General features: G+C 31.6%; 1 protein-coding gene across 1 annotated transcript in view; it reads right to left on the reverse strand.

Moving 5' to 3' along the window:
• Nucleotides 1–17,082, reverse strand: part of LOC106460470 (sodium bicarbonate cotransporter 3-like) — a 79,916-nt gene that overhangs the window by 39,353 nt on the left and 23,481 nt on the right. Inside the window, 5 exon segments of the mRNA XM_022387206.1 lie at nt 1,914–2,111; nt 3,205–3,365; nt 3,596–3,731; nt 4,440–4,592; nt 7,262–7,377. Coding sequence (XP_022242914.1) covers nt 1,914–2,111; nt 3,205–3,365; nt 3,596–3,731; nt 4,440–4,592; nt 7,262–7,377 — 764 coding nt within the window.

The raw sequence follows: 17,082 nt of genomic DNA on the forward strand, positions 1-17,082 counted from the left end.
ATATATATATATATATAAGTATATAAACACTGAAAATCTATTGAAACACTATTAAAAATATACCAGAGATGTTAATAAACATAAAAAATACCAGAGGGAGATGAAACAGTAAAAATAAGTGTTTGAAAGTTTTGACTTGTTAATATCAAAGCAATTAAGTCAAATCATTCACTACAACATGCTGTTTTAACAAAAATTATCACACCTACCAGATGTTTAAATAAGCTTGAGGGTTAGAAAGCACTAGTAGTAAGTGTTTATTGTCAGAGGGAGAAGTATTTTTGTCAATGTAAAAATACTTATCTACAGAAAAGAAACTAAAAATCCTCTTTAAACATTAATAATTTATATTAAAACGGGCAATTATGGATGTTTAAAGCCGTGTTGTAAGTCTAAAATTTGTTTTTTCATTAACTTGTATAAAAGTATACTTTGAAATTTCCTACCTTGGGTCCTGAGATGTGACTCACACATATAAAAAACATATAAATTAAACAATATTTATGTATATAATTTTGAAAACTCTTGGTATAAGTCACAACTGATGAGACACTTTTTAACATGTTTTTTTTATTTTTGTAATGTAGTTTCTCTTTCTTTAAACCTGTGTAATGAGATATTTTTACATATATCTTTTCCATTAAGTTTTTATTGCACAGCAGTATGTCTGCGGACTTATACTGCTAGAAACCGGGTTTTGATACCCATGGTGGTAGAGCACAGCCCATTTTGTAGCTTTGTGCTTAATAACAAAGATCAACAATAGCTTTAGTTATTAAATTGTATTGTATTTTGTAAAAAAAAACAAAAAAACTCAATGCTCTTGTTGATATAATTGGATATATTGTAAGCTGTGAAATGAAAAAATATTCTTGTATTTTTTATTTATGCAACATTTTTTCTGTTTACAAAATTATAATTATCAATCAATGTTTTTTTCTTATATTTAATAAAAGCACCAGTATGTTAATTCTGTTACACATGTAAATTCTTTGTAAATGTAAATGAAACAAAGCAAAATAATCAGAATATTAATTTTAAAAGACTACGATCAGTTGCTAATACTGTGAGTTATCGCTTGTTTTGAATAATTTCCAGGAGAACTATGGCCTTCCTCTAGGAGTTTGGTTTAAAAACATTATATAGCTACCTGTGACTATAACAACACATACAAAGATTTGTTTTAAAAGAATAAGAAAGCCAGAGAGCAGGGCTAGATGTCACAGAGTCTTAGCTCTACTATGACCAGCATGAATGACAACATATGAGACTAAAAGGCAGAGGTGCCACAGAAGACTTGAATGTTGAATATACATGACTATCTGTCACACATCTACTTCACTATCTAGAACTGGGAGAATCTGCAGAAGCTCGTAGCATGCAGACAAAACCTGACAACAACTAATCACAAAGTTCAACTATTTCAGATATTGCAGGCAAACCCAATTATCACAGGGGTTTACCAGGAATGTTCAGGAACTTTCCAAAGTTAGGTTTTCCTTCCCCATGGGCTGAAGGGCTGTTGGGAGTAGATGGGATGGAATGCCCTCCACCCTCTTTGTCCAAATGTGCTGTGAAACAGGAAGAAGATGTCATGTGAAGAGAAAATAACAACACTAATTTCATAAAGCACAAGACAAAAGTGCGAATATAAAGCTGTGGAAGAAGATAGCAGTTTTTGATTCTCCAGCACTCCTACAATCTGTGTGTAAGCATAAAAGTATAAGCAATCAAATCAAATATAGGTGCTATTTAGGCTTATTCTACAGTTGGCAAAAGAAAGGAATAACAAAAATTATAGAACTTAACAAACAAAATTATGTAGATCTCAAGAAAACATAATGAATGGTAAATGGAAATTTGTTATTTAATCAAATGAAAGGCAATCAGCAAAAGACTCAGAAAACACTCACTATTAGAACCAAACACGCTTTTGCTTGAGTTTCGTCCAATTTCGGCCAAAGATCGTATTAAAGGTAGACGAGAGCCTTTCTCTCCACCATGACGCTTTTCATGTTGATGCCGGTGCCGACGGAGAAGGGCCTCTTTCACTTTCTCTCGCATATCACCTTGGAGTTGATTGGAATTAACCATACTTTCCAGCATAAGGTCTGAAAAATTAATACAAAACTTAAAAAACTATGTTTTATTCAGAAATCTTGCATACCAATTGAAGACTTTGTGTGCAGAAAAATACAAAAGAGAAATTAGTGATATAGTTTCAATTAATTTAAAGACTGCTTTCATTCAAGCATAGTGACTTTTTAGATGTAATTCTTAACAAATGTTAAACACTCGTTTAGTCTCTTAAAGACATTTTATATCAGTATAGATCACTAATGTTTCAATCATAGGGTATGTATAATTCAAAAGCTTCCAATTAAAGACTTATACCTGTTATAGCACAAATTATGATTAAACATCAGTGGTGATTAGATACTTTTTAAAATTATTCCTCTTAAAGAACAGAATAAATAAGATTACCAGTTAGAAAAGTGTTGGGATGGCATTTGAAAACACTTTATTACTTATCATGCTATCTGTGTTGCCTTACAATCTATTTCAGACACTGTTATATAAAATGTAAGCTTGAATGATGTTTAGCACAAATAAGCTCTGCTGGCTCAGTGAAGATTGCCTATTGTACAGCTTTACATTTAACAACAAAACAAACAAACAGTACAAACAACATAATATAAATGGAAAAAATTTAAAAGTTTATAATGTGATCTTTCATTACACCTAATATACTGTTTTCAGTATAATATTCATGGTACTGTATTTTGTCACTGGTAAATTAAACACTGAATGAAAACATTATTCAACATATTTAGGTTTCAGAGGTATGCTTATTGCTTCAGACATGAGATATTAGTAATATTAGAATATGTGATCACAACTATTTTATTCAAATCTCAAGCAAATAAGTTCTATATGGAAAAGACCTGTAAGGGCTTTTTAGGGGCAAACATTTCTTTAACTGTTCCAATTAAAGCTGAACCATACAATACAGTATGAATATTTTTATATTGAAAAATATTAAGTGCTTTTAAATTAGTAAATTTGTTTAACACATATTCATTAGTAAAATAATACATACAATGCATTTTAACTTTATAAATCACAAACACATTCTTAAATCATTCAACTTTCTTAACTTGTAAAAACTGAAATATGTGATTTTAATCATAAAAATGTACTCACCCGAGATTTGATCCAGGCTTGAAGCATCCATGTCTAGCATAACAGTGCCATTCAATATACAGCTGCGAAGCTCAAAGAGAGAGTGGAGAGAGATGGTAGCTACATGTGGCTTGGACCATCTGTTTCCACCTTCTTCTACATCTTCCTCAAATTTTACCCATCTATACGATAAAAAGTCTCATTTTCTAGAAACTTTGTTAACACTTTTATCTTAAGCCAATAAATAATAGTCATAATAAAAAAAACAATCAGATTTTTTTGCAAAAATTTCTGCTCCAAAGTGTATTTTGTGAAAGAACAGGGACAAAACTGTCTTGTGTTTTATATTCAACATTGTTCAATAACTGTATGACTTGCAAAAAAGCAATAAAAGAAAGTATCACAATTTTACCTTGCAGTCTCTCTCCATTCCATATCATCTCCATCTCCTTGGAGCTCTTCCATTTCACTGAAGAGGGGGTGAGATTCATGGGTATCATCCTCCCCCTCTCCCAAGATAAAGTGTACACGTTCAGCAGGAGGGGTGACTACAACACAGAAATTAGTAAAAATTATAATAACGAACTGTTATAAAAACACTATACTTACGAAACTGTTGCTTTATGACATCATTGTCAAAAGTTGTTCCTTATCAGACATTACAGAATTTAGCTCTTCCTGAATGAGAATCAACAGGAAGTGTGCACATGGTTTACTCCTGAACTTTTAGTAGCTTCTCTTTCCTATTGTACTAAGTATATTTCATAGTTATGATTGACTGAAATCCGTAAATTAGAAACTACACTGCCTTAATGCATAGAAACCATTAGTTTTAATGATAAATTGTCACAATAAATACGATGTGTTTAAATATGAATACTTTAACAAAATAACAAGATGTTAATAATACTTAAATTAAATCTTATATAAGACTTCAAGTATTTTTTTTTATGAAATACTGCCTTTGACAATAGTTTTAGAATAATACAGGTTTATTATTCAACTACAATAGAATATAATCAATTCAAACTAAGCAAAAATTCTAACAGACTGATGCAAATAATTTAGGTTTCTTTTTTATATATCATTAAAACTTCCAGGTTTTAGGTTCACTCTATCTGTATATACTTTAAAACAATGAAAGCATTGCATGAAAAAAATAGTGGAACTTAGAAAAATATACAAAACCTTTAAACCTTATGATGTACCTCATATTGTATGAAAATAAATAGAGTATGCTGCATGAAGAGTGTTACCTGGACGATTAATTCCATGTTCATAGTCAGCAGCAGTTCCATCCTCTTTCTTCTTGTGTCCATTTTTATGATGGTGGTGACGGTGACGTCTGTGGCCTCTCCTCCTGTAGCCAGGGACATGAAGGCCAACATAAACTGTATGTGCTCTGTGGCCTGTAAAGATAAATGTGACAAATATTCTAAAAAGTTCATAACAGAAAGTTTACCAACATAAACTTTAATGTTCCCGGCCTGCAAAGAGGAAAGTGACATACACCTTAAATAAGTTTCTTCTACAAATCAGATCAACATTAATGCATGTATCCTGTCTTGCAAAGAAAAGTGGTAACACAAAACGAAAAGCTTTCTTCAAAGAACTAACCACGTTAAGTGTGTTTATGTTGTGATCTATGTGGAGAAGTGTGACATAAAACATGAATAAGATTCTACTATAAATTATAACAAAATTAACAGAGGCTTACAAAGAACAATTTACCTTTTAGTAAAAATAATGTTTTTATCAAAATTTGAACAACTCAAAATCTGTGTTTTGCGATCTGCAAGAGAACACAAGACACATTATGTGAAAAGGTTTTACTATAAACTAGACTAGCTATACATGTAAGGTATGTAGACTGTGTGAAATAAACTGTAGGACACAGAATATAGATAAGTTTTCTTGTAGTTAACTATTATTTACAATATTTTCACCTTACTAAAATTAAAATCTATGTTCTGTCATAAAAGTAAATTTGATTAATCATATATTTTCCTTTCTATGGTTAGCTGAGACTTATGTTACGACAAAAATTTCTCTATAATTAGTAGATTCAATTCTATGCTCCTTCCTAGAGTTGAATGTGATTTAATTTCATCTCTAAGGATTTTAAATTTTTTCTACCTTACTAATCATATAGAGATCTTACAGTTACCTCATGTTTCTCTAACTATGGGTAATATCTTACTTTTTTTTCTTGAAATGAGCAACAGAATTTTATTCCTTCCACACATTACATTTTATTACATTAAAGCTTATCATGAGAAAAAAATTCACAAAAACATTTAAGTGAAACTTAGATGTTCTAACTAAAATGCACCAAACATTGTTTACTTGTTTTAATTTCTGATCAAACATATTATCAGTTTGCTTAAATGTATAAAATAAACAATATTTTGAAAGCTAATGTATTTTTCAAATTGTGAATACCAATTTATACATTTCATCATTTATGTTGCCCTAGCAAGTATCTGATCACATTATGGCATAATAGTAATACTGAAACTAGAAAGAGCTGTTTATTACATGAATTATACATTCCATTTTAATAACTCACACATACATGGGCTTTCACATATCTTTCAAGAAAAGTTATTATTCACTAAAATTACATATATGATATCAACCAATCATCTGAAAATAGACATTAGACACCCCCCCCCCCAAAAAGATACAATACTCTACTTGTATAACACAAAAATTAGCCAAGAATCAAGATATCCAAGAAAGTTATGTTTGACTTACAATACATAAATAATGTATATAAATCATCCATATGTAAGCTTCTGAGACTTGTCCTTAGTTTTAATCTCTATTTTTATCACTGTTGGAGTATATTGTTCAAATTTATAAGCTGTAACTTCATACCACACCTTGCTAGTTGTGTATTATCACAATCATTACATTTATCTACATAATTTAAATGAGACCTTGAGTAACAATTTTTAACTATACTCCAACAAAGGTATCTATAATTCATTCTGATAATTTCCAAATTTACAGCATTCTACTTATGTCTGTTACCTCTTTTTCTTTATCTTTATGACTCTTCCTGTAATAACTGATTTATAGCTACCATTAAACATTTCAAGTTCTTCTTATCCTCACCAAGGTACAACTGTCAAGGACATAGGACTCAAAAATACTAAACTAGTGCCATGATGCTTAAGAAAACAGTTTCGTTTGAAAATTATAAGATGATACACACAAGTGATAATACAAAAAAAATGTACTCGGTTGCAACTACAACATTGATACTTACCCAAAGTTTATGCTATATGCAACAAATGAGGTACACATTCATATAAGATGAAACCCGAGTAAATGAGCTAAACCATATTTAATACAATAGATCCTAATCATCTAAATTTTGTGTAAAATATGTAACATTTAACTTGTTAGTTAAATATTCTGTAATACAAAAGATTTACACTCCAAACTAACTCACATAGCGCAAATATCTGAATGATACATCAAAATTTAGATCTTACACCAAACTAGCTAAATGAGATGTAACAAGCAAAATCCATATTTACACTAACTTAGCTCAGTTATGCAGAAAAGAATTTAAATTCAACTAATTAACTCATAAATAACAACTCACATTCACATTCTAATTATTGAACTCATGTGTAATACACTTAATCAATACTCCAATAAACTAAATTGGATCTAACACATTACATTTACATGTCAGTCACCTCAACTACAGTTTTAAACAATGGTATCTAAAAGTTCATCTTACACCTAGTACATCCTCTAAATAATATCTTTTGTTACCTTTACACTTGATGTTGTAGGCACAAATATATTATTACTAGTTCAAAAACTGTGAAGGAAAACCATTATGTCAGCTTTGGTATTAATCAGACTCATCAATGTTTAAAACTTGCCTACAGCACTAACTGTGTAGTTAAGTTGTCAGTAAGTGTTAGAAGTTATCCTGACCTAAAATTCTTAATCATCTCCAAGACAGTAGTCTTGAAACAAATTATCAACAAAACTAGTACTGTAGTACTGTGAAAGAAGTGTTCAGAGAAATCTCTAATAGCATCAAGATAGTTACCTTCAAAATCTTGATCTGTGAAGCTAGGATGAGTTGTCAAGGAAACACCTGGGTCTCTAGGTGCTGGAGCTTCTTCATTGTGTGACATATCCACACGAGTGCTATTTTCCCAGGATCTGAAAACATAATTTACATAATTTATAATATAGCATGAAACCAAAAATCTATGTAATTAATTAACCAAAATCATAATTTACAGAATTTAATGCCGTTAAAACTACATCATGTACTGGACCATAAACATTTAATGTTTCTCTAAGAATTATAAAACATTCTCATCTTCTTGTTTGAAGCTTAAAAGAACTTCACAAGTAATATTGAGGTAGCTTCATCTATGTTATTACATGTAATATGATTTCTAATCTTGAAATTAAATACAGTGTAAATACGTAGTTTAAGACATATCAATATTTTTATGTTTTTAATTTACAGAATATAATAAATAAATTATACATTACATATTCATTGATATTACTGCATGATGATGATATCTCAAGTAGGTCAAGTGGTATGCCTAGCTTTGAGATATCTAGTGGTATGTAAAGTTGTTACATTTAAAATTTCTACAGATATCACAAGAAATATATAATCTTTCCTCATCATATATTTATCTAAACTCTTTGTGGTACATAAGGTTCCAATATCTATAAGCCAGATACACAAAGTGTTAATAAAGCTAGTTTTATCTGTCTCTGATAGTTCCAGTGACATAACTGATGGTAGGTGGTACATAGATAAAACTTATAACAAGGTGTGTATATATATATATATATATGTATTATGTGATATAGTAGCTATTAATATCTAGCTTATAGATTATATTTGATGGCAGGTAAAACAAAAACATGTAAAACAATATTACATTTAATAATATCTGTGTGTCCTGTTTGTGGATTAAGATATTTTTTTTGTGTGTATACAAATGTATTGGTATTCATAAGTGTGTACAGAATTCACATAACTCTAGTTTTATCTTACTCTAATACATCTATCACTGATATTGATAAAAGGAGCAAAAAGAATAATTCATTTTTAAATCACTACCTTGTCAATGTTTGACAACTTTTATAATAGCAATGCTAACAAACCAGTGTTTCTTCAAAAGACTATTGCATTTTTAAACAAATAAAACATTACAGGGTTTTTGTGAAATTTTAAGTGTACAATTTAGTTGGGAAGTGTAGGAACATTGGTTACTTCTGAAAAGTAGACAACTTTAATACTATATAATAATATTTAAAGAACAAAGTATTGACAGTACCTGACACAAATACATGGTTTCATTAACTGCTTTTCTTTTAATTTTAAAATTATCAACTACATCTTCTTGTGTTGAAGATTCAAATAAATCAGTCAGTTTTTCACAAAATGAGAAAAGGAAACAAATTAAAAGAAATCCCTGACAATAAAACACATATTCTTATGATCCATCTAAGCAGTAAAGTATTACACAAGATATATTTCTGTTTAGGCAAGTTAAAAAAAAAAAGAAAAAAAATTCTAGAATCAATCTTGTGGCCTTTCCTGTAAGGAGTCAAAATCTGTGAATGACGTAAGAAACCTCTCAACCCATTTCATCACTACTTATCATATACACTGAGCAACCATTTCTTTGAGTGTCATGATTCTCCTCTATAAGCAGAAGATAACCATACTCACTCGATTGCCTATTCAGCCAAGCTTAACCTTTCAATAACTAAACTAATACTTAAGGCAAATCATAGACAGGCACTGTATCTTTTAAAATAACAAAAACTACAACTTTACATTTCATGAATTTTACTTCCATGATGATGAACATTAGTTTAAAAACAGAATAAGTCCAAAAGAAAAGAAAGAATACTTTAACCTACTCCTTTAAAGTCACATTCAACTATTACTAATGGACCTTATAAAAACATGTAAGTTTTGTGACTTGTCTGTTATGATTTTCCCCTACTTTTTTATGTGCTGAGATTATAATTTCAGGTTTTCAAGGTTTTCTCTCAGACTTTCTGGTGTGTCCTTGTAAAACTTAACAAGTTATGCACAAGTCAATACTGATGTATCTATGTTAAACTCTGAGGAATAATCAATCTATGGTCATATGTGTACATACATTTTACAACTCATGTTATAAATGCAACTTATTTACCTGCAATAAAAAAAGGTTTTTAATTATAAAAATCAATTCATTTGTCACTTTCAGTTAGTTATTAGACTTTTGTACCTTTGAGAAAAATCATAAATTCTCATAAGAAAACTAAAACAATATGCTTTAAACTAATATGAATTTTTCTCATAAATCTTCAGTTTATTCTGACAAAAATGATAAGAAACTTTTGCAGTAGCATTTCTTGGTTATGCAATTTTTAATTCTGAATTTGTGTTTATGATTACATGTTTAGAGGGGAAAAAAAACTACTAGTTATATTTCTGGAAGTTATCATATGGTGTTTTTTCCAGAATTAATTAAGTAAAAAGGTTCAAAGATGGTTATTGAGAGAGTATATGTGATTAGGTAGATAGGCAGACGATACTGGTTTGAAACAAGCAGATAGGTGTCAATTCACAGATATGGCTAAAGAATTAGACTGACACTGATAGACAAATCAAAAACATTGATAAGAAAAAAATGAATATGTATAGCTATAAAGACAGACATGCACTATCAGATGTAAACATGTAAATATTTAGACATAATTTTTGCCAGAAGGTTATGGCCAGGTAATTTGACAGATATGTAGATATTTGCGTTTAATTGGAACAGAGAGCTAAAAATAGTGCCTGTAAAAAAATCCATTGGAGCTCATGGGTAACTTTCTATTGTTATCATTTTAAATATCTCCGGGTTAACAAAACACAAGCTTATGGAAATGTTGCGGATAAAAGGGGCTTTGCGTCTGTATTAACACTTTTGAAGTTGCTTTTCCTGTAAACTCTGCTGAATTCTCTACTTAGTGTCAGCCCGAAATAACTGGCAACCTACTGTCCACGCTCTGGAGCTCTAGGGCTCTAGAACACTGAAAGCTACGTGCCAAGGTGAGAGCGTCCGTTGTCTTGGCAACACTGACGAAAGTGATGGAGAACTTTGGCCCGCTCCGTTTTCACCACGTACGCCGATCTCTTACATAAAACGAACGTCACAGAAAAATAAAGCTCTAACAACCTGTTTGGTGCTTTTTACTATCATTTGTTAATGCAGGTGAGACATAATTACTTCTGTAATGTATTACGCCTACAAATCGATAAACTATTATGAATAAAGACATCATTCAGTAAGAAACACAATACAAACTGGCTTTATCAAATTGATGACAAAGAAAATGCTGTATTTGGATTTTATTTAGAACATAAATGAACCTAAACGCATATTTGCTATGAATAATTCAACATTAAGACATCGTCAGCGTAATAACACTTCATGCGCCTTTGTTCGATGATTTCTTTTACTCTCACACACACAAGGAGTTCCAATAACAAGCTCGTATGTGCGGAGTTATTACTGTGAACTGGGCAGCTGTAGTAAAAACCACAATTTTTCAGATTACTGACACGTCACCAAAATATATCTTATATCGTCTATCTCTAGCTGTTTCTTGGCTAAATGCCATAAGTTGATGTTTCTCTAGTGACGTTGATAAGCAGTTAGGATTAGGGCCACGTGGTTTGTTTTCTTATTCCTAGAACGGCCACCATTTTTGTAATGTCGTCAAACTAAATTTTTCACTAAATATAAATAATGTTACGCACGCAAACAGTCATAGCACTTTACCGAGCAACTTAACTAGATGTTCATTTAATATGCTTAGAAAACCATATTATCTTACTAAATAACGTTGATGTGATATTATTTAGTACATTCTAACAATATCATCTAGCTAAATATTGTAAATGTACATGTATTTTATACAGTCCACCGACTGAACCATTCTATTAAATACTGTATTTCGTCCACCCTAATAATTAAACCATATTGTTAAATAAAGTGATTTAGACTTTATTGTTTCTAACAATTAAATCTTGTCAAATAATGTAAAGGAATCTGATTCATACATCCCAGTAATTAAACCAGCAGGTTATATAAATTAAGTTGATTTGGAGTTCAAAAAGTCCAACAGTTAAATCTTGTCAGATAATGTAAAGGAATCTGATCCATACATCCCAGTAATTAAACCAACAGGTTACATAAATTAAGTTGATTTAGAGTTTAAACAGTCCAACAGTTAAATTCAAATAATGTAAAGGAATCTTTGTTTCATGCACCCCAATAATTAAACCAAGAGGTTACATACAGTAAATTAATTTAAGTGTTTAAACAGTCCAAGAACTTAAGTCTTGTCAAATAACGGAAATTGATATTTTTTTATACATAACAATACGAGCATTATCTCAGTATATAGAGTATTATGATTCTTGGATTTATATACTCCTATCTCTGTAGATAATGCTAAACACCCTGTTGTGAATATTAACAGCATAAATTGTACCACAATATGTTTTAAACACCACATAAGTAAACCATATGTAATATCTTCATTTATAACATACGCAAACCCTTTATCTTCAGTATCAACCACAATAACTTAATAAAAATGTACACACACCTATATTTTCATTATTAGGCGTGATCTCTCTTCTCTCACTCTGATATTACATTCAGTTCCTCAGGAAGTTATACGCATAATCCGTTCTTTAACAAGATAGAACTCTCTACGTTTGTTTAAAAAATACAAAACTGAGATAAATCTGTTTTCTCCCGTTTACATACCAAAGAAAATTTCTATTTCCGTAAATATGTCTTTCTCATAAATCGGAACGTAAAAAACATTGCTAGGAGGGACAGTCCTAAATGAATAAGAATTGCCAGACAATAATAATAAAAAAAAAACGTTTTGGAATATTATTCAGCAATTTGTACAATAACAAGTATCTTATTGTACAAACAAAAACAAGTAGATCAGATTGTTTGCTGTAAAATCGTAAGGCAGACGAATAAAAATAATATTTCAAGTAATAACTAGAATATACATCATAATACAAGCACACAAAAAGCTACTGACAGCGTAATGGTTAGAATTTTCCAAAGAACTGTAGTTTTCTTTCAATTCGGTTGACAAAGTCAGCTAACTACACAGAAAAAGATTAACAAAAAACTGTTACCAGCAAACCCCTCAGTGGCAAGTCTGGGGGCTTATAACGCTAAAAACCGGGTTTCGATACCCCTGATTGGCACAGCACATATAACCTTGTGTAGCTTTGTGCTTAACAACAAATAAAAAAGTCGTCAGCAAAGTGGGGGAGGGGAAGATGCGGGTCCTCAAATTTAATTATTAGGGAATCACGTAACTCTCCGGTTCCGACGTCTTTGCCTAGTTATTAAATCTAACCTATATAAAGTATATAACTTACATAAACCTCTGCATTGTCATTCATATACCAAGTCATAGTGTGTGCGTGTACTATATACATGTATAAACTTTCTATTCTGTCAGTCCAATTACAGTTTTTTTTTGCAACTGACAAATATATATATGTGTGTGTGTTCTACAACTGAAACACCAATCATAATTCTTATCGTAATAAGTTTTAATCTATATATATATATATCTTTCTGTATTTTATAAATAAACGATCTATACCAACTCACATACATTCAACTTTGTTGAACACCCCGAGGATGTTAGTCTTTTTCTAGTCTGTATTTTATAAATAAACGATCTATACCAACTCACATACATTCAACTTTGTTAAACACCCCGGGGATGTTAGTCTTTTTCTAGTCTGTATTTTATAAATAAACGATCTATACCAACTCACATACATTCAACTTTGTTGAACACCCCGAGGATGTTAGTCTTTTTCTATAACATTTCGCAGAAACATTTAACAGAAACTTACGCAGCAGATATATGGTTCATAGCAAGAGATATACAGATAGAATCCCATTCCACTTCACTCTCTGTAACTTATATATTAGTGTTGTATGTATAAATCCTACCTAACTATTACGATTGTTATTGTTACGCAGCAGATATATGGTTCGTAGCAAGGAAACGAGACAAAGAGATATACAGATAGAATCCCATTCCACTTCACTCTCTGTAACTTATATATTAGTGTTGTATGTATAAATCTTACTAACTATTACGATTGTTATTGAAAAAAAATCATATTTAATATCCTCTTTACAGCTTTGTAAACAGTTTCTTGTTTGTTTAACAGTCAGGCAAATGTTACAAAATTATGCACATATATATATATACACTCTTACTGCAAACCGCTTAACTTTTTCTTTTACGTGTTTTCGATACGCTTCATACACGTAATACGTTCTTCTTACGCTTAACCACATTCCTTAAACTTTCTTAAACTTAGCTGTCGACTTATTTATATTCTAATTAAAAGTCGCTCAGGTTTTTTGTACTCTCGATACCGAGTCTCGAATATTCTTTATTCTTGTTACATAAAATAATGTTTATCGTACTCTGGTTTACATTTCTTCTGAGTTCATTGTTATTTTCAGTACAAATCGTTCAGTATCTTTGAAAGTCACGTAGCTTTTCTGTAAAGTCGCCCACCACGGGTATCGAAACCCGGTTTCTAGCGTTGTAAGTCCGCAGATATACCGCTGTGCCTGTTGAGTATATAAAGTTACACAATGAGATATCTGTGTTGTTCCCACCGCGGGTATTAAATCCGATTTTTAGAGTTATAAACCATCAGACTTGTCGCTGAGCCACCGAGGGGGTTGTTTATAAAATAAAGGTTCACCGAACTATTTCTAAATATTATTTGCTTTAGCACAATAGGATATATGTTCTGTCCGAAGCTCGAAACCCGAATTATTGTGTTATAAGCAATGAAGTTTACTACCGAGCCATCGGGGGGACGTATTTCAAGATTTATATTTTTTTGTGACAAATAAAAATAAATGTCTTGTATTTGGATAATAATTGATAATAGCGTATTGAAAGCTCTCATATTACGAACGTTTAACATCAGGTCTTAATAATTATTATCAGGCGCGTTCTAAACGTTATATATATCAGACATTGGTCACTATTACTATTAATAGTTACATTATGAAGTAATAATTACTATTACTATCAATTAATAAAATTAAGCCTCCTTTACAAACTCTGCAGAAAATCAGTGTTCATGAGGTCAACTTTAACTCTGTTATCAAAACACTAAATAATACCAGATAAGACATACGATTATTAAACTACTACAAAGTAAATTTCAGGAGAATAAACTGAGTAATTTTTACATTGAAATGTTACTAGGGGTGAGAACAGCAAATTAAAAGTTTAACCGGTCCTGATGGACAGAGGACATGGGCAGTATCCGGAAGCCAAAGGGATCTTTATGCTCTCTGGTGAATTATAAGTCATTTTGTGACATTAAATATTAAATTCTAGGATAATCTGTAAACACTGGACTTTTGCCACTTTGACCCTTGTTCCAATGGTCAAAATTATCGGCCAGTTATCATACAAACTAGTCATTTCATGGAATATTTATACATCTACTACAAACAAATGTTTAGAATTGCAATAATTAGACCAGTTACCTACAAACTAGTCATTTCATGAAATATTAAGGCAGTACTTGTACATCCCATCTTCTATTGGGACAAATTACTGACCAATCATTTAAAAACAGAGCCTTTTAAAAAGCAAATATGGAATATTATGTACGTTCATGCATGAACCTCTGCCTGTTTTACTAAACTTTTTTTTTACATTTCTTGTCCTGTTCATCAGTTAGATTCTGGGTTTTCATCTTTAGAAAACATTTGGGTATTCTTTCATACTCCTGAAAAAAAGAAAATAAATGTAGACAAAATTACATAGGTGTTCAGTGATCTTTTGTGTATCTGAAATCCAACGATCCCACGAGTTTGCTCTCCCATGTATAACTCATGACTCTGAAAATCATTTTGGAATCTTTGACATTTAATACGTTTCCATTTGTAACAAACAGACCTTAATTATTAAAAACAGTTTCGATGAAAGAAACATGTCTATTCTATTCTAAATAAATTGGCGAAAATCGCACATCATTAAGGTGTAAAGCCTATAATCTGTGCTGATCCATTTCGATCGTCCGCCATTGCATTTAAGGAGTTAATCTTATTCGATGTATTCATATACCTTCGGCCTCAAAAGACGTTTTACGATTGGTCGGCTGTCCATCAGTCAAACAGTTGAAAAGCATTATTTATTGATTTCGGTTTAGCGTAAACATCAAAGTAAATCGAACCTACTAGTACTAGTATATATCTCTGACCCCAGCAACCCCGCCCCCTCCAACATTTTTAACGAGTTCAGTGGATCGACAACTTGACAATAGAAATGGCGGCCAATTATGATCCCTGTATTACGTACATGGCTCTATCCTAACTCATTTAATTTCTGAAGCACACATCTTGAATAATAGCACTCCTTTGTGTGTAAGAGGAGATACACACATATTCTCAACGTACGCATGCGTGTAAGTGCAAGTCATAGGTGTAGTTTAAAAATCGGTCGAGGCGAAAAGGATATGCCCCTCTTACTTTCATTAACTGGAAATTGCCTCCTTCACATTTTAATATCAATAGTATTGAAACATATGGTTTGCCCATGCAAAACATATAGCAGCGATCCTTCGACCATCTATTTCTTGCACCAAAACTTATGCCTATAGTGCATCCACTTTTAATAAAAGAAGTGTATTAATCAGGCCCGGCATGGCCATGTGGTTAGGGCACTCAACTCGCAATCTGTGGGTCGCGGGTTCGAATCCCCGTCCCACCAAACATGCTCGCCCTTTCACCCGTGGGGGCGTTATAATGTTACGGTCAATCCCACTATTCGTTGGTAAAAGAGTAGCCCAAGAGTTGGCGGTGGGTGCCTTCCCTCTAGTCTTACACTGCAAAATTACAGACGGCTATCGCAGATAGCCCTCGTGTAGCTTTGCGCGAAATTCAAAAACAAACAAACACAAATTAATCTGTAAATGTTTTCGTTTTTACAGGAGATTGATTTCTTCATCGTTTTAAATAAATGTTGTCAATTATCAGTTAAACTTGAAGTCTATGTGCTGATAATTTGTTTCAACAACTCTGAGTACTGTACAAACATAAATGACTGAACGATAATACGTTTTACCGAGAATTTCTACTTGTGATTAGTGACTAACAAACCTCTGTCGTATGAAGGTCATAGTTTTTAAAAAAGACTCTGTGCACCTTTGGTCTTCTAATCGAAAATTACTGATAAACTAGCGACACTTCTCACATATAGGATAAAAGATACGAACTAAACCTCCACAGATACTGTAAAAGATCCCCCCCTCTTTAAATTGATACTGCATGGTGACGTCATGTTGAAGTGAGACTTACACGGAATTTGACCACAGCATGGAAAAAAGTTTGTTATATCAAATGTAACGCGTTGTTTCAATTCAAGTTTCCTCCCAGCAGACTCGCCAAACAACATTTAAAAAACAACAACACAAAAATGATACGATACACTGATAGGCTGCGAATCTAACAGCTCAACACACAAAAGTGGTTAATGAATACTAGAGTATTAGTTACACAAGGTATTAATACGTAACTCCATTGAGTAAATAAGACAGTACATGATGTACAGGGAACCGGTACTACTTTTTATGTAATTACGTGTATAAGTCGGTGCATATTGGCTAAACAATATTTCTCTAACTTTGCATGTGTAAATGAGACAATGTATGGAAAATACTGATAGGTAATTAACAACTTAGGATAATATATGGTAAATACTGATCGACATATATTGTCTTAAGTTGTTAACTAAAGGAATACTGATCGA

The sequence above is a fragment of the Limulus polyphemus genome, unplaced genomic scaffold (assembly GCF_000517525.1).
Source record: "Limulus polyphemus unplaced genomic scaffold, Limulus_polyphemus-2.1.2 Scaffold776, whole genome shotgun sequence".
Classification (NCBI taxonomy): Eukaryota; Metazoa; Arthropoda; class Merostomata; order Xiphosura; family Limulidae; genus Limulus; species Limulus polyphemus.